The 18,298-nt window shown below is 37.1% G+C and overlaps 1 protein-coding gene and 1 pseudogene across 6 annotated transcripts in view; one reads left to right on the top strand and one right to left on the bottom strand.

Annotated features, from left to right (window-relative positions):
• Positions 1 to 18,298, bottom strand: part of LOC137846706 (very low-density lipoprotein receptor pseudogene) — a 666,922-nt pseudogene that overhangs the window by 313,667 nt on the left and 334,957 nt on the right.
• The window catches only part of LOC137846701 (ras GTPase-activating protein 1-like), a 116,814-nt gene that overhangs the window by 84,732 nt on the left and 13,784 nt on the right, over positions 1 to 18,298 (top strand). For 5 of the 6 annotated variants that reach the window (XM_068664787.1, XM_068664789.1, XM_068664788.1 and 2 more), the window contains 5 exons: positions 2,773 to 2,945; positions 3,134 to 3,293; positions 3,492 to 3,634; positions 4,423 to 4,538; positions 17,039 to 17,125. In XM_068664787.1, the coding sequence (XP_068520888.1) occupies positions 2,773 to 2,945; positions 3,134 to 3,293; positions 3,492 to 3,634; positions 4,423 to 4,538; positions 17,039 to 17,125 (679 nt within the window). Of the gene's footprint in view, positions 1 to 2,772; positions 2,946 to 3,133; positions 3,294 to 3,491; positions 3,635 to 4,422; positions 4,539 to 5,146; positions 5,514 to 17,038; positions 17,126 to 18,298 lie in introns of those variants that run through there. The other variant, XM_068664791.1, reaches the window with a different exon arrangement.

Below are 18,298 nucleotides of genomic sequence, written 5' to 3' on the forward strand. Positions count from 1 at the left end.
TCAAATATGGTTACAAAGCAATTAAGTATGTTCTGTGGTTACCATACAGCTGTATATTTTGTTTTGAATATGTTACTGACTGCATTTATTTTTGCATAATAACATGCATATTTTTAGTAGTAAAATGCACAATAATCCAATTCTATATATCTGATGGCTTTTGTAGCTCTATTCCAGAATACCTATTTTATTATATTGTGACAATGTTTGCAAAAATATGCAAAAACAAGAGGAAAGAGAAGCTGTCAAAATTAATCTGCCCTATAAGATGTGAATTTTCACTAACTTAATATCTTTAATCTGATTCAATCCTTACTGTGTAGAATTTGTTGTCCTTTACAGACTTTGTTGCTTCCAGTGAGAAAGAGGGAGGAAAGCTAGTACTTTCCTTGCTTAAAAATAAACAAAAAATCCAACTCAGCAGTCTATAGAACAAAAGTTGTCTCGGTCCCATGTCATATCCCCACCTTGGTTCTGTGTCATCTTGTGTACCTTCCATGTACCACTCTTGGCCTTATAACTAAAGTTACCTCAGTATCATCACTTTGAATCAAAAAGGATGGTGTTTCCTTCTGCCTCTTATAGATGTTCCCAAGAATTTACTTTCCTCCTGTTGTCTATACAGCTTCTTCAGTTGTTTTGTTTCTATTCTTCTATTCCAACAAACTCTTAATAAGATGTTAAGACTTACCAGATTTCAAAAAGAAAAAAAAAAAAAAGCTTTATCAACCACACAATGTGTTTTTTTAGGCTTTCTTTTATTCAAGGTATTGTGTAATACCTTGAATACCTTTACTTTCTCTCTCGTTGCCTGCAGTGCAGACACCTCTCCCTTCCAAGATTTGTTCCAAGTGCTTTTCTTTTCTGTTTTCTTTTTTGTGCTAATATTAATAATTTAAAATATTCTGATTCTTGGATCAAGATTGTTGTATATAGTTCTTAACTGTGCTTGAAGAGAAAGGATCAACTACTGATGTTTTTCTGAACATTTGTATTTTCTATTTGTAATGTGCAAAGTGTAAATGTCCTTAAATTTTCAACTAATGGCAGTCTCTTAATGAATGTAACCTAATGATTCAACATAATTTGCTAAGTAGGAGAAAGTGTTCCTTTAAAGTATTTGAATATAAATTATAACTACTATTCTGTAATCCATATATCAATATTTCTGTTTTGATCTTTTAAGATCAAAGCAAGATCATAGGATTTGTATTATCGCTAGTAAGTATACTGTATAACCATGGGAAAAATTAAATCATCAGATTATTCTAAATTGTGTATCATTTCACTGTTCCTGTCAATGAGATACATGACTTATATGTGCAAGCAAAACAGGAATGAAGCGCATTGCTCAGTTGTGGACATGAGCTGTGCTCTGAAGTAATATTCTGGGAAAGTCAATTTTTTTTTTAATCTGGTCTAAAGACAGTCCTATCCACACTTGTGATAAGTAGCAGATAATGAATTTGTTTACCCGCTACTTGACTGACTTGAATGTGTTACCTTATCAGTACATCAACTCCGAAGAATATGAAATATGAAGAATCTATTATAAATGTGATGTTATTCTGTTCCATTTTCTGATTATGCAAATGATGTCTCAACATATATCGTAGAATCATGACAGTAGAAAGTCTACTAGAATTGTTCATTTCTGCAAGGCTTTGTAGAAAAGTGAAAAATAAGTGTGGTGTGGTTGGTATGAGGTGGTATGGGTTTTTTGGTTGTTCTTTGGGGGGGTGTTGTATGGTATGTGTTTTTCCATTATTATTTAATTTTGTATTTATTTTTATGTGAGGGACTTCAGTAAAAGTAGATCACATTAAGAGGCACAGAAAAAGGAACTACCAGACAGTCTAACATGGCTAAATGACAGGCTAAATGTGGAACACCAACTGTGTATCCCCTCTTGAAACACTGGGTATTTTTCATAGGTAGAATGTTGTCTCTGCAAGCATCTGGACCCTTTCCATGTGAAATAACTCAGTTCAGGAGAGCACGTGCTTATTTTAGAATGGTCAGTGGTCTGACTGCTGCAGCTTAATACTTAGCTGTCAGACCAGACTTTCAGTTATGGTTGAATAGGCTTGTACAGGTTATTGCTTGGTAACTTTAGGTACCAACACCACCAAAAAAAAAAGTGAATTAATGATTTTGTCATTCTTGGGTTGATTTGGGCAATAAGCTGTCTGGGAATGATTTTTTATATGTCTTGCCTACACTGTTACAGCTTTAACCTGGGATTTCCAAAGTATTAAAGAAATACATATGGCAACATTTGGGAAAAATGTAGTAATGCTAATAATAAATAAGTTAAAATAGTAACAAAGTGGTTGAAGATCAGAACTGATAGAAGTATGAGCCCAAGGCTTTAAAGAATGCAGTGAATTCTAATCACACTACCTGTTTTAAATTTCTGATGCTGCCTAGGTTTGTTAGGTAGTTTTGTATTGTTTGGCTTTTTGTGGGGGTGTTTTGTGTTTACTTTTTCCACTATTTGGGTGTTACAAAGAAAACTATATTCATATCTGTTGCATTAAGGAATGTATATGTATACATTATTTACAACATGTTTTATGTTTCATCTTCAGTTTACAGGAGTGCTAAATCATCTAAGGGATAATCTGTTAATATATTTGATGGCACAAATTTTGATTACTTTTATTAATACTCTTTTGATGAAACAAGATGACATGCTGAAAATAAACTTTTTAAAATTCACTTCTCTCACTGTTTGCTGAAAATAACCTACTTAATGCTTTTTTCCTGAAGTGTTTATGCGTTGCCAATTAAGCCGATTACAGAAAGGACATGCAACAGATGAGTGGTTTCAACTCAGTTCCCATATACCACTAAAGGGTATTGAGCCAGGATCTTTGCGTGTTCGAGCACGATATTCTATGGAGAAGATCATGCCAGAAGAGGAGTATAGTGAGTTTAAAGAGGTATTAAGTTTGTTTCCCCAATTTCTGTCAAAATTAATTTTCTCTGTTTGAGAGAGATTTCAGTAACACTAATACATTAAGTAGTATTTGTAGTGATATCTGTATGTCACTATAGATATATAATATCCATTTTTCCAAAGCTGTCATGTTAGGAGAAGTTTCTGAACATTATTTTGTTTTTCTTTCAGCTCATACTTCAGAAAGAGTTGCATGTAGTCTATGCCTTATCACATGTTTGTGGACAGGATAGAACACTCTTGGCTGGCATTTTATTGAAGATTTTTCTTCATGAAAAGCTTGAGTCACTATTGTTAAGAACACTAAATGACAAGGAAATAAGCATGGAAGGTACTGTACTAATTACACTGACATTTACTGGAACTGGGGAGGGAAGGACTCCCATGTCTTCGTTTCTGTTTCCTCCCTTAACTAAGAGAGGCATATCAAACTGAGGACAACATATTTTTCCTCTGCTTTTTTTGTCTCCTTTTCTCAACTTTTCAGTTTCATCTTTTTTTTTTTTTCCTCTTTTCCTTGTTTTTCCAGATGAAGCTACTACTTTGTTTCGTGCCACCACTTTAGCAAGTACACTTATGGAGCAGTATATGAAAGCCACAGCAACACGTTTTGTTCACCATGCACTGAAAGACTGTATATTAAAGATAATGGAGAGCAAGCAGTCCTGTGAGGTGATATCTTTAATTATGTGTTGATTTTTTTTGTTTTGTTTTTACATTTTGATTTGTTAAAATGATCTACTAGTTATGTTTTGTTTGTTTGTTTTGGAAGCATTTATTAATCCTTCAGAAATAATTTCATTTATATGAGTAATACAGGAACTGAAATACTTATGAGATTTTTTAAAATATTGTCTTGAAAAATGTTCATAATATCACTTTTAAATAAGTTTAACTCAAATGTATTTAAATTATAATTTATTCTTTAGCAGTTGTAGGTTATTTTCTAACAGTTACTGAATGCCCTAATGTAAATAACTTTTGGTAAGCTCCAGATAGTCTAGAAGTCAATGTCTGATTGTAGTTTTATTTTAAAACTCCCTTATATTAACACCTTGTTGTAGATCCTCTCTTTTTTTTTTTTTTTTAAACTATACTCCTAACTTCTGTTTCAATTCAACTTAATTATGGAAAGGATGAGGGGTCCTCAGAAGATTGGATTAAAAGATATGAAAATAGATGTAGGTGTTTTGTTTTTTTTTAAAAAAAAAGGTAGTTATGGATAGTGTTAAATGTCTATGATTTTAGAAGCATAGTGTGCTAGAACTTAAAAGCATTGCTTTTTCATATTAATTTCCTTGCTAGCCCTTCAAGCAGATCTGGAAGCCCTGTAGAAGTCTGAAATTCGTACAGCAGTATAATATTTAGTTTGAAAAAGTATTCATTGTGTAATGTTGTCAAGTTATATATGAAGCTATATTCAAGAGAAGAAACTTTGTCTTTTTCTCTTTTCATTTTAGTTAAATCCCTCAAAATTAGAAAAAAATGAAGATATAAACACTAATTTGGCACATCTACTCAGTATACTTTCAGAATTGGTGGAGAAAATATTCATGGCTGCAGAGATACTACCTCCGTAAGTTTGCAATTTTGTGTTCAAATTTGTACTTGAAAATTCTTGTTTGTGAGAGTTAAATTGCACCAGAAAGTGGTGTTCTTATTGGTTCATCTTATTCTAATCAGTTCATAGACTAACTATGCAGTCTCTAATGGAGGCATGGGTTTCTATCCCACTCTTGACACCTTAAACTAAGACAGGAGAGATTTAGGTTATATATTAGGAGGAAGTTTTTCACTCAGAGGGTGGTGAGGCACTGGAACAGGTTTGCCCAGAGAGGTTGTGGATGCCCCATCCCTGGAGGCATTCAAGGCCAGGCTGGATGCAGCTCTGGGCAGCCTGCTCTAGTGGTTGGCAACCCTGCCCATGGCAGGGGGGTTGAAACTAGATGGTCTTTAAGGTCCTTTTCAACCCAGGCCATTCTATGATTCTGTGATACTTTAGAACTGTTTCATGAGCAGAGGAATATTGTACTGGGTCTGGCTGGGGAGTTAACTTTCCCTGCAGCAGCCCATACAGTGCTGTGCTCTGCACTTGTAGCTAGAACAGCAGTGGTATCACACCAGTGTTGCGTCTACTGCTGAGCAGTGCTGGCACAGCATCAGGACTCTCTCTAACCCTCCTAGGGGGTGGGCAAAAAGTGAGAAGAGAAACATCACCAGGGCAGCTGTCCTAAACCAACCAAAGGGATATTGCATACCATATGATGTCACACTCAGCAATAAAAGGTGGAAACAGGAAGAAGAGGGGAGGGGTGGGCTCTCATGAAAACGTCAGTCCTCCTCCCGAACACCGGCTGCGTGCGTTGAGGCCCTGCTTCAAGGACGTGGTCAATCATCGCTCATTTGTGGGAAGTAGAGAGTAATTTCTTTCCTCTGCACTTCCACATAGCCTTCATTTGTTTTATTTGTTTGTATTCCTCCTTTTTTTTTCCCTTTCTCCCTCACTTTCCCTCTTTCCCTTTTTTTCCCTTTAAATTGTTTAGTTCATAATAATCTTTTTTTATTATTATTATTTCCCTTTAATTAAATTATCCTTATCTCAACCCCTGAGTTGTTCTTTGCTTTACTTCTTCCCCTCCTCATCTAAAGGAGGGGGAGTGAGAGAGCGGTTGTGGTGTTTAGCTGCCCAGCACAGTGAAACCACCACAAATATAGATAGGCAAAAACCTAACCAAACACTTGAATGAATCGTGCATTTTGCACAAAAGCTTTTGGCTAGTACACGTGCTTTTCTTTGAGGTAGAAGCTACTAGATCTAAGGGGTCAGTAAAAGAATAAACAAAAAAATCTATATATATTATTTCCTTGAAGAGGTAAAAAATAGCACTAGTTAGTAGACAGTTGTACATATTTAAGCTGGTTACCAATTCTTTCTAGTCCTCCTACTCTGTGAAAAAGATGGAATTATTAATAGCATTAAAAATACAAATGGGTGGTGGTAGAATGACACCCTGCTGTGCTTACTTATGTCTATCAGGGAAATGCACAGGTTATTATGTTCCTTTTTTTTTTTAAGAAAAAAAAAAAAAAGCTAAAATAACTTGTCTTTGTAGTTTACTGCCAAATAAAAAGTGCAAAACACTATCAATTTTCTTTCCCTATCATTAGCTTTTAATCAAAATGCTGAATTTTGCAATGCTTACTGGGTCTGGCTGGGATGGAGTTAATTTTCTTCATAGTAGCCTTATGGTGCTGTCCGTGTTTCCTTCTTTTTCCTCCTCTTTACCACTCTGCTGTCAGAAATGAGTAGGCTGGGGGTGCACAAGAGTTTGGGAGGGCACACAAACAGGACAGCTGACCAAAACTGAAATGGGGTATTTCATACCATATGATGTCATGCTCAGCAATAAAAGCTCGGAGGAAAAGGAAGAAGGAGTTGGTGTTTGCAGTTATAGCATTTGTCTTCCCAGTTGGCTGTTGACTGGGGTCAACTCACTGCAGTCCTTTTTGGCACCCTACATGAGGCTCAAGAGGTTAGAGGAGATGATAGATTTGATCAGTGCATGCTAGACTGAATTTATAGTTATAGCTGTTTAGCTGTTACTTGGAAAGTTGTTACTTGTTGCTGGTCACAGTGTTGCTTTGTCTGTTCTGGACACTAGTTTGTTTATTTGTTCCCTCATGTGGTCTGTGGCTTCCTCCCTCTCTTGCTGTACATCAAATTCCAGGAGCTCTTAATGGCTGATTTCGGCTCTTGCAATTTGCTGCGCTGTTTATCGCTACTTTTTTTTTTTTTTTTTTTTTTTTTCCCCTGGGAGAACTATGATAAAAACACTTGAGCCTGGTTGCCCAGAGAGGTTGTGGATGCCCCATCCCTGGAGGCATTCAAGGCCAGGCTAGATGCGGCTCTGGGCAGCCTGCTCTAGTGGTTGGTAACCCTGCTAATGGCAGGGGGGTTGGAACTAGATGATCTTTAAGGTCCCTTCCAAGCCAAGCCATTCTATGAGTCAGAAACCGCTGCGAGATATGCGAAAAGATTTCAGCCGTTGTCCAGGTGAATCACCTGGCTGCTCCAGTGCTGGGATAAGGGGGCCAGTAGCCAGGAACACGGGGAAGCCAAGCAGCTGGGATCCCTCTAGGGAAAGGGCCATTGACAAAGTGATTGGAAAAGAGGCACAAGCCCTCAGCCTCTGTAGGCAACTCCTGTCAGGCGTGAAGGAAAGGTATCCCTTCAAGGAAGATGTCGTATGTCACCCAGGCAAGTGGACAACTATGAAGAGAAGTATAAAGTACCTGAGCGAATTAGCTATGGTGGAGGCGATCTATAGCAACCTGGACAATGATCAGGTATCCAAAGACCCAGATGAAGTCCAGAGCACACGGTCCATGTGGCAGAAGATTGTACAGAGTGCACCATCATCATCCGCAAGTACTCTGGTGATAATGAGACACAGAGGCACCAACAGTGGATGTAGTGGCCAGCCAACTCTGGCAATTAGAAGAGAATCTTTCTTCCTTCCTATGGGCCTGTATCTCAGCTGTAGAGAAACTGTTCCAAGAAGTCCAGCAACTCAAAGAGAATGACTTCCTCCCTTTTCATACCGGCCAGTATCTCAGCTATTAGGAATCAGCCTTTTTTGCTCAAGGGAAAGGGTATCGTGGGTGCACACCACGTGCCACCCTGTGGTTTTATGTGTGACCACGGGGAGGAAATGAGGAGAGGAAGTGGGATGATAAATCTACCTTGATACTAGAAGCACGGGTATGTGAGTTGCAAGGAAAAACAATCACAAAAGGGTGTTCTTCCAGGATAATTACTGTTCCAGTTTCTACTGGGCAGTTCTCCAGACAGAGTAGATGGGTTGAGTTTACTCCTGGTTATAGTGGAGGGACATTCGATTCACATTTACAAGAAGCAAGTAATGAATTCAAATGCAATGACCAGGATTAGAGGCGCCCTGCCTCCAGCCAGCTGGAGGAAAGGGACAACCAGGTTTATTAGTCTGTGTGGACTCAATGGCCTCACGCATCAGACCCACAGGAGTATAAGGCTCTAGTGGACACTGGTGCACAGTGTACCGTAATGCCATCAAGCTATAAAGGGGCAGAACCCATCGGTATTTCTGGAGTGACAGGGGAATCCCAGCAGCTAACTGTATTGGAGGCCAAAGTAAGCCTAACTGGGAATGAGTGGCAAAAGCACTCCACTGTGACTGTCCTGGAGGCCCTGTGCATCCTTCCCAGAAGGGTACTGGCAGGCTTTTGGTGTGGTTGCCCTGGGTACAGAGAAGAGCTCTACCCAGCTGTACAGCCGTCTACCTTTTCCAAACTCTTCTGTTGTGAGGTTGCTGCATGTCAAAGAACAGCAGGTGCCAATTGTTACTGTGACAGTGAATCAGTGGCAATAATGCACCGAGATTGCCTGGTTCCCATCCATGAGCTGATTCATTGACTGGGGAGCCCAGGAGTGCTCAGGAAGACTCGCTCACCCTTTAGTAGTCCCATATGTCCAGCGTGAAGGTCGGATGGAGAGTGGAGGCTAACTGTGGACTATCAAGGCCTGAACAAAGTCAAGTGCACCTGTACCATACATGTTAGAACTCCGGTATGAACTGAAGTCAAAGTAACCGGATAAATCCACGCTAGAGCGGGTACACCTGTGAAGGGACTGTGGCCTGTGCATAAGCCCATGCCAGAGCAGGTAGACCCCCAAAAGGGACCGTAGCCCACAGAGGATCCATGCTGGAGCAGGGGAAAAGGAGGGAGTTCATTGCAGTGTTAAACTCTGTAGCATAGTCCAAAGGGACAAGGGGTGGAGATTGTAATGGATATACATTTAAACTGCTGTAATCCATGATTTGAGTCGTGTGTTATAGGAAGTACTGTAACAGGAACCACCCAAACTAATGGAGGATGAGCCTTGGAAGAAGCCAGGGAAGTGCAGCAGCAAGCCAACCTGAGCTGGCTTTGGTGCCCAATAACTTGACATAACACATTGCCTCTCCTGTCCTGAGTGACCACCATAACAGATGGAGTCAAAGTCGCAGACTAAATGAACTCAACGTCCCTTTTATAAACACTTCAATGAGGCCTCCCATAGACAAAGGGAATGATATCTGTGTATATGTCAAAGGACAGGAAGGGGGTGGTAATTAATGAGGATGTATTGTGGATAGTGTGGGACTTGAGCATGATGCAAATGTATGGAATAAGTGGTGGAGATTGTGCTGGCTCTGGCTGGGATGGAGTTAATTATCTTCAAAGCAGCTGATATGGTGCTGTGTTTTAGATTCGTGTTGATAGCACGCCACTGGGCTGGTGCGCCTCTCCTACGAAGAAAGGCTGAGAGAGCTGAGGCTGTTCAGCCTGAAGAAGAGAAGGCTCTGGGGTGACCTTATTGCAGCTTTTCAATACCTAAAGGGGGCTCATAAAAAAGATGGAAAACAACTTTTTGCTCATGCAGACAATGACAAGACAAGGGGGAATGGCTTTAAACTAAAAGAGGGGAGATTTAGATTAGAGGTTAGGAGGAAATTCTTCACTCCACGTTGCCCAGAGAAGTAGTGGATGCCCCATCCTTGGAGGTGTTCAAGACCAGCTTGGATGAGTCCCTGGGCAATCTGATCTAGTGGGTGGCATCCCTGCCCGTGGCAGGGGGTTGGAACTAGATCTTTAAGGTCCCTTCCAACCCAAGCCATTCTATGTTAACAAACAGGAATTCACTCCGGTTGGTTTAACAAAGGTACTGCATAACTCCAAGAAAGAAAGTACATGCAGGATTTGCTATTGTTGAAAGTAAAGTTCTGAGATCAGCATCATTTTACAACAAGGAGACAATCTCCCCCCCCCATTATTTATATAGCTTCACCTGACGTAGACGTTTATTGGATTTCCCTGGACTGTTTTTTCTTAAACTGCAAAACATCTGCAGAGCCTTCATCCAGTCCTAAGACAGAAAGGCACAGAACAGTGTAACAAGAAGTCAGACTCACCTTCTTGCACTAGAACAGACATGTCTAAAAAATAAAAATACATCGAAGTATCTGAAGTTTTCTTTAGATTGAAAAAAAAAAACAACACTTGTATGCAGTTCAAATTATGAAATTTGAATATTAAAGCAAAATTCATCTTTACTCAGCAAAACTAAAGAAAGAATTTACAAAACTGATTCTCTTTTAGAAATATCAAGCATTACTAATGGATATACAGTGTGACCTTTACCGATTTTCAAAAATAGCGATATTACATTAAATTAAAAACAGTATGTAAAATGAAGCAAGACTTGGGTGCTTCTGAGAAAATAACAGTCGACAAGTCAAACTGTTCTGATCATTCTCTCGTCCATTTCTGTATCACAGTCATATTTTACTGCATATGCTTCAAACAAAAACAAAGCAGCAATAACAGAGAAACAGTGAAAATTATAACCTACACCCCCATTCTCTCTGCTCACAAATGCAGAGAGCAGAGTGGATATTTTGTAAGGTAGAAGATATGCTATAGCCTCATTCTCGTGTTTTCATCCCCCACTCCCAAATTTTGTAAGTTTTTCTAAAGCACAAAATTTAGGCTTTGAGTAACATTCATAAAGGTGTAGTAGTTCAAAGATCTGTTGCCTACACAAAGTACAATTTAATAATGTCATTAAAGAAAAAAATAAAAGAGACATTTTCAGTCTTATCCTTTACATTACCTTCCACATTTAAAATATACAAGTACATTCTATATTGGAGCTATTCTCTGGTAAATCACTTTGTGAGTGAAGTTTTAGCTTTCAAAACCTTCCACAAAAGGAAGAACTTTCAACTATGCATTTTGTTTTTGTAGCTTGTTTCCTTATCCAAATAAGGAAAAGCAATTGAAGACCCACAGAACCTCCTAAATACTCTAAATTAATATAAATATTTCCTAGATATATACTCCTCTTTATTCCCCCTCCTAACAAGAAAACTTTTCCCCTTAAATTCCAAAGTTTACACTAGCATGAGTAATGCACCATGGCATGTACAGTGACACTAGTATATGAGGCTACATTTCACATTACATTCACAAATGTTTTGTACAAACATCAAAGACATCATGCAATCCATTGGACATCTGCTTTGATATTTACCACATTATATGAAAACTGGCAAGTTTTCCTTAATATACCAACAAAACTATTCTTCCATGAAATTTTACAAGGTACAGACAACTGAAACTTCTGAAATCGGAAGCATCTGTAAAACAATTGATGTGCCTTACCAAGAATAATTTTATAAATGAAATCCTATAAATGCAGTGAACAGCTTAAATGTTAAGCAAGTCTAACCCAAAAGCAGATTATACCAAACGGTCAGAAAACAGGACAGAATATTCTGCCTACTGCACGTTCTTAAATAAAATCAAATGCAAAGGTTAACTTCTAACACAGGTATTTCAGAGCCATGGAATACCAAAACAACTTAATGATTAAGAACATTATCGCATCTTACATACGTTCTTCTGTCGGTGGGTGACTTTTAGAGAATTAGGCTCCACTCCTACAATTTTTAATCTGCAAACATTAATTGCTAGAGAGCTAATAACTAAATGATAGTAATTAAAAAATAAATAAATCTTACTTTTCATGCAAAATCAGTGCCCAAGAATTTAAACAACCACCAATTTATGGTCAGGACAAATAACTGTAAAATGCTCAGCAAATTCTGATCGCTGGACATACCTGCATCAGCATTTTTGTTCACATCAAGAAGCACTCTTGAAGGAAAACTCCCCACTTACCATGCTTTGGTTCATAACATAGAAGATTCTTGGAGAGCAAACAAATTTTTTTTGGACTGAACTACTCCAAAAGATAATTCTCCAGAAATATTTTAGGGAAACTAATGAGAGTTCAGTGCATGAGACCAGACTAAAACTTGTCCAAAGTAAAATCCCCATAGCTACATTCTCAGCATCAACAATTTCCCTTACAGATCTGCTACTTGCATGGTAATATTTGTTAATGTAGACATAGCTACCATCTGTGGTAGGCATGCTTTCTATTACAGAAGGGAAATATTAAACAAAATTTCTATTACAGAAGGGAAATATTAAACATTACAAGACAAAAAAAAATTGCTTTTAAAATTATATTTATCAACAAAATCTCTCACCTGTGTTTGTTCTGGAGTTTCTCCTGCAAAGTAAAAGATGTAATGCTCTTCGCTGAAGTGCTGAACTACTATTTGAAAACAGTTTGGCCTTAATAAAGGAACAAAACCCATAAGGTTTATTAATCTTTATAGCATTGACAAATGCCTCCATTTCTTGATATCTGCCAAATCAAAGTTCACACTGAACTAATACATTTCTGATGTTTGACTGTATAGAGCATTGAACACAGAGTAGTTTCAACCCCCCAATTTAGCTTTCTAATACCTATCAGCAAAAGAATGCAGATCTTTTGGAATTGACAAAATTCTTGATCTTATCAATTTTTGATTCAATAGGATTAAAACCCTCAATAGAGTTGCTTCATAATCTTTTTAATGCCTGTAATACAAAATGGGGAACAATTAATACACAATATTGAAAAATGACAATGCAATAGTCCAAGTCATTATTACACACAAGACAATCTTAAGACTAAGTTCTAAAATTTCTTACTAGAATTTGTTTATGAACAGTTGCTAGCAATCAAGTTGCCATGGCTTAACAAGTTACCATTTTCAGTTAAATCTGTCTACATACACTCTTGCAATCTACACCAACTATGGAATAAAACACAATATAAACCAACAGTCACAATGCTTACATTTCACAATCAGAAAACAAACAAACAAAAAAAAAAAACCCACCTTGTTCATTACTGACATATTGTCCATGTACCGTACATGCCTCAAACTACCAGTTAACTGCCCTGCTGCATGTACAAGCATTAAAAAATCAGTGTCGTACCTGCCAAATAAACTGTCATGTACTCCATAGATGGAACACACACTAAGGTCTATTAAACCTTTAGGTTTTGTGGCTCGTTTTTCACTTTCAAAATAAATAAGATGGGCATCATTTCCCTCCAATATAAAGTACAAGTTTTTCCATCTCTTCCCCTTACCTGTAAAAAAGCAAGTAGGAAGTTACAATATTGTTTTAAAGAAAATATAAATTTTGTAAATGAAGAAAAAAGAGGGCAGTAAGGTTTTTGTCAAAATACAAACAGAAAAACAACATACAGTTAACCATGCTTAAGCAGTAATATCAGTATGCATATGCAATGTTTTCTGCAACATCTAGCTAAAAACAGTCCCTCTTCACATGTTCAGGTACAATTGTAGATGGTTCTCTAAACATTTTCATTAATCTCACAGGATTAAGCAAGTGCACGAGCTGCCCAGACAACTCCATTCATATCAATGAGAAGACTGACTATGCAGTTCGCAAATAATGTGTGATGCTGTAAACAATCCAAATTAATAAAGCTATTTTAAATTAAGAAACGGATTTCTCCTGACATGAGAAAATTATTCCTAAACTCTTACTAACTGCTCAGCATAACAAATTGCATCACGATATCTTAAAACCGTATCACTACAGAATAGAAATAGGAACATAATATACACATACTTGAATCAGAACCAAACCTGAACCCAAACACACCTATATCCAAGAATTTGGCCAGTTCCACGTTTCAGAGAAAAACGTAAAAACATAATACACAGTACCTTTTAGAAAAGCATTCAGCATTAATTTTCAACTTGATCATCATAGATCTACCACATACCTTCATAAACAAGGACTAGAACTCACAGTTTTGGAAAACCTACTTTAACATCTAGTCATACTCTACTAGATGGAAGAGTGATTTTATTCATTTTTTGTTCTATATGCAGGTACGTGTCTCTCTCCATACCTATTCAGTACTCCTGCTTGCACATGTAAAGTATCTCAGTATCCCTTTTAGCTAAAATTTTATTTATTTATTTTTAAAAGTTTATTCTCAGCTAATTCCTCAACTCTACCACAGCCCTCTACATCTTATCTCAGAATTAACACCCTCAAGAGAAGAGGTGCTTTCCTTGCTTTATTCAGAGGATCTAGTTTTTATTTCCTCTGAATGCATCTTTTATATTTGACTATATCTAAGTGCTTGCCTTCTTTCTCATTTTTGCTCGCTATCCAGACCATTATCTGGAACTTATTGTTTAAGTTACGGTCTTCGTCATTTCTAGAAACATTATTTTTTATTTATGTTTAATTTTTAAATGTTTGTTGTATTGCTGATCATTAAAATCAGCTTTAGCAGAAACAAAAAAAATAAAACCATGATACTTGGTAAGGGACTAGCTTCCTTGGAACTCCAACACCTTATTCAATGGCAATTCTTTAAGGATATATTGGGATGAGTCAGGCAGCTTTTAATCCAATTACTGTACATTACGTTGACTGTGTCAGTGTTAGACAGAACTTTAATAGTTCTGTCTATACAGAACTACTACTACTAAGTTCTGTCTGTACAGAACTACCCAGAACACACATTTTAAATTACACATATTACCTAACTTGGAATAACTAAATTAAACCAGCTCTGGTCTCCAATGAACGCACTGATTTACATTAATCTAGCTCTCTAACTCATGCCATCAGCTTAAATTTAAATGAATTGCATACTAAGTATGAATTTTATAAAAGTATACTTCATTTAATGAGTTTGAATATTACCTTTGATGAAAGGCACTTAGTTTTTGTGCTGCTCTCTGATTTTTTTCAGCAACAACTGCCAATGAACTTTATATTACGTGTCATTTTATGTATTATGTATTTCTATTGACGAATTTAAGGAAAAAGAACCTTTCATATCTATAACTTTCTATAACCTTTTGCTCACTTCAATTTTGCCTCCACTAGGTACTAGTGCTACACAAAACATGCATCCAAATCTGCTTTTTTTTTTTTTAAGAGAAACATTTTATAGAAGCAACAGAACTCACTTTTTTTTAGAAGATAACCTTTTTTGACAATATTTTTATAAAAAGCATCCTTTGTTTTGCGACGAATTGTATTGTAGATTTCTTTTCCATCCACCGTATTATTAAGCACTTGTTCTTGATGCTGGTAAATAAGGGAGAAATCAGCAGTTGTTTTTTTTTTTTTTTGTCTGTTTGTTTGTTTAAAGCTCAGGAATCAACTGTGAAACAATTAAACACTATGAAGCTGCAACCAAAAATATTATTGAACACTACCAATTTTTTATTATTGTTCTCTCGCGTTTTAGCAAACCAATATAATTTCATACAATACCTTTGCCAGAAATGTAATGTGACTATTTCTTGTGGAATGATTAGACCAGAATAAACCTTATTTTTCTTATAAAATACAGACCGATGTTTACAAAGTAACATCTGTATTTATTTAACATTAAATAGAAAGCATCACCTTTCACATTGATTTATATAAAATTTACATAAGTCTTTAAAGGTTATCGAGTATCTGGCTGTCTTCTATCAAAACTTTTGGGAATGACTAATTAAGGATAAACTCTGAAGCAACAAGAATGGTGCAGATCTAAATTAAAACAGTTATTTATGCAAGAAGTTGTGCAGTCCCTCACTAACCTTATTTGCACTCATGTCCTAAGCGAGTAACATTCAAACATAGAACAATAGGAGAAAGCAGAAACACAGGATAAATTTATATAGAAACTAAAATCTGGAAATGTAAATATCAAGTTAGAACAGCCAAAAGCCAAGCCAAGTTTGACCTTACTAAGTCAGCTGATCAAGTAGGACGTGTATCTGTTAGCATGGTACTAGAGGAGGGGCATGAAGTTTCCCATTTGTCTTACCAAGTAACTTTTTGTTTGCTGAGGCCCTGCTTTCCAGGATGTAGGTAGACATCTGCCTGCGGAGCAGAACTAGTGAATGAATTCCGTATTTTTCTTTGTTTGCATTTTTCTTCACCTTTTAAACTGGTTTTATCTTAACCTATGAATTTTTCTCCCTTTTGCCCTTCTTATTCTCTCCCCCATCCTGCACAGGGAGAGTGAGCAAGTGATTAGCTGCTGGCTAGGATCAACCCACCACAGAATAGCAGAGTAGCACAGAAGTTTCTTTTGTGTTGGTGAAGAAAAGATTAAGCATTAAAAGTTGTATTTTTTTAAAGGGGAAAACTATTGCTTAATTACCTTTAAACACTTAAAATGTATTTATGGAAACAAATTGTTATTCATTCAGTTAAAAAGTGGGAAAAAAGCAACAAATTTATTATAAAACATTTTTATTCACATATGAATAATCAGAATCTGAATTGCACAAATAGAATTGTGTATTAGTCAAGGACTCTGCCATTTGTATATGGACTGTCATAACAGATGTTAAATTAATGTAAAGTTTATGTCTTTGTCCTGGTTTTGGCTAGGATCGAGTTAATTTTAGTCCTAAAGCTGGTATAGTGCTGTGATTTGGATTTAGGATGATAATAACGCTGATAACACACTGATGTTTTAGTTGTTGCAAAGCAGTGCTTACACAGTGTCATGGCCTTTGCTACTCCTCATACTGCCCTGCCAGCAAGGAGGCTGGGGGTGCACAAGAAGTTGGGAGGGGACAGAACCAGGACAGTTGACCCAAACTGGCCAAAGGGATATTCCATATGATCCATATGATGTCATGCTGAACCATTAATATGGAGTGGCTGGCTGGGGTGGGGGGGACCACTGCTTAGGGATGGGATGAGTATCAGTCAGCAGGTGGTAAGCAATTGCATTGTGCATCACTTGCTTTCTACGTTATTATTGTTATTATTATCATAATCATTATTATTCTTTCTCTTCCTTTTCTGTCCTATTAAACTGTCTTTATCTCAACCCACAAGTGTTTACTTTTTTTTCTCTCCTGATTCTCTCCTCCATCCCAGTGGGAGGTGTAGGGGGGGCTGTGAACGACTGTGCGGTGCTTAGCTGCTTGCTGGGTTAAACCACAACAGTCTGAATAATAAATCTATCATTGATAATAATTCTGCATTAAGCAGGAGGTTGGACTAGATACAGCTTCTGAACAGCTTTTTTAATTGCGAAGTTTTTTTAATGGAATGAGTAACTGGCTATTATTTTTACAGGACACTGAGATATATTTATGGATGTTTGCAGAAGTCTGTTCAAAACAAGTGGCCAACTAATACCACAATGAGAACAAGAGTTGTTAGGTATGTTACTTGTTATTTTGTTTTAAGTTGAAAATAATCTTTTAACATCTCATTATTTTCACCCTTCAGTGTGTTTATATATTTTTCTTTCAGTGCCAATTCTTTATAGCACTTACATGGGTTACAACATTATTTAAGATCATGATAGTGCTGGGGCATGATATCCCAATTAAGGTTTGAGAACTTGCTAGATTTAGTCATGCTGTTAGAACCTTTGCTAGAAATATAGTATAGAGTTTAGTATAGCTTTACTTAATAGCTTTAACTTAGAACTTACTTTTGCATTTTATGATTTTACAAACTAATCTAAAATATTGATTTCCTTTTTCATGTTGGGAAAGAGAAAAACTTATCTCAAAGTGATAGCTAACCTTTTTGATACCTCTAGAGAGCAGTGGCCTCTGAAGATGATGTTCCTGTCATATGCCATCTGGGAGAATCATGCCTTTTCCAGGAACTCCTGTTCTCTGAACTGGCAATGAGTACAAAAACTCCAGTCTGTATTCATAAACCAATTGAATAATTAGTTCTTCCAGTGTTAAACTGGTCGGTTGCCAGCCAGTGCAGGTCAAAAATCTTTGACAAAAATGAGGTCTTAACACTGTCTTTCTAAATGATACTAGAGGTATAAGGGTATCAGAGATGCATCTCTTCTACGTTTGCTTTTCGTTTTGTTTTTTTCAAGCCTAGCTTGATAGTAGACTAGCATCTGTCACTGATAATGATTTGCTGAGCTTAATCTCTTATTGAACAGTCTTTCAGATGATTTGTCATTGGCTCTTGTTTATCACTGACATGTCATTCAGCATCCCATGGAGGGGGAAGGGGGATTGCCTTCAAATTGAGGCTGCTCTTATCAGAGGTGTTGGGACTAGCCTATTCCAAGGGTGTAGAACTTAAAAGCAAATACCATGTCTCTCTGTTCCTCCCTAACTCCAGAGACTGCCATGTGCCTTAAGTGGATACATCTGTCATTCAGAATTTTCCTGGGGTTTCTGCTGGATACTATAAATACTGGCTCCCTTTCACATCACCTTAGCCTTCATAAGTGGATTCTTGTGACTTGTCTCTAGAGTACAGTTTCTTACAGCTTCCAGTGAAGAATATTATCTTTTATTGTACTGGTTTTGGTCCAATAAAGATTATGCATTCAGAGACAGGTGGGAATTTTTA

The sequence above is a fragment of the Anas acuta genome, chromosome W (genome assembly GCF_963932015.1).
Source record: "Anas acuta chromosome W, bAnaAcu1.1, whole genome shotgun sequence".
NCBI lineage: Eukaryota > Metazoa > Chordata > Aves > Anseriformes > Anatidae > Anas > Anas acuta.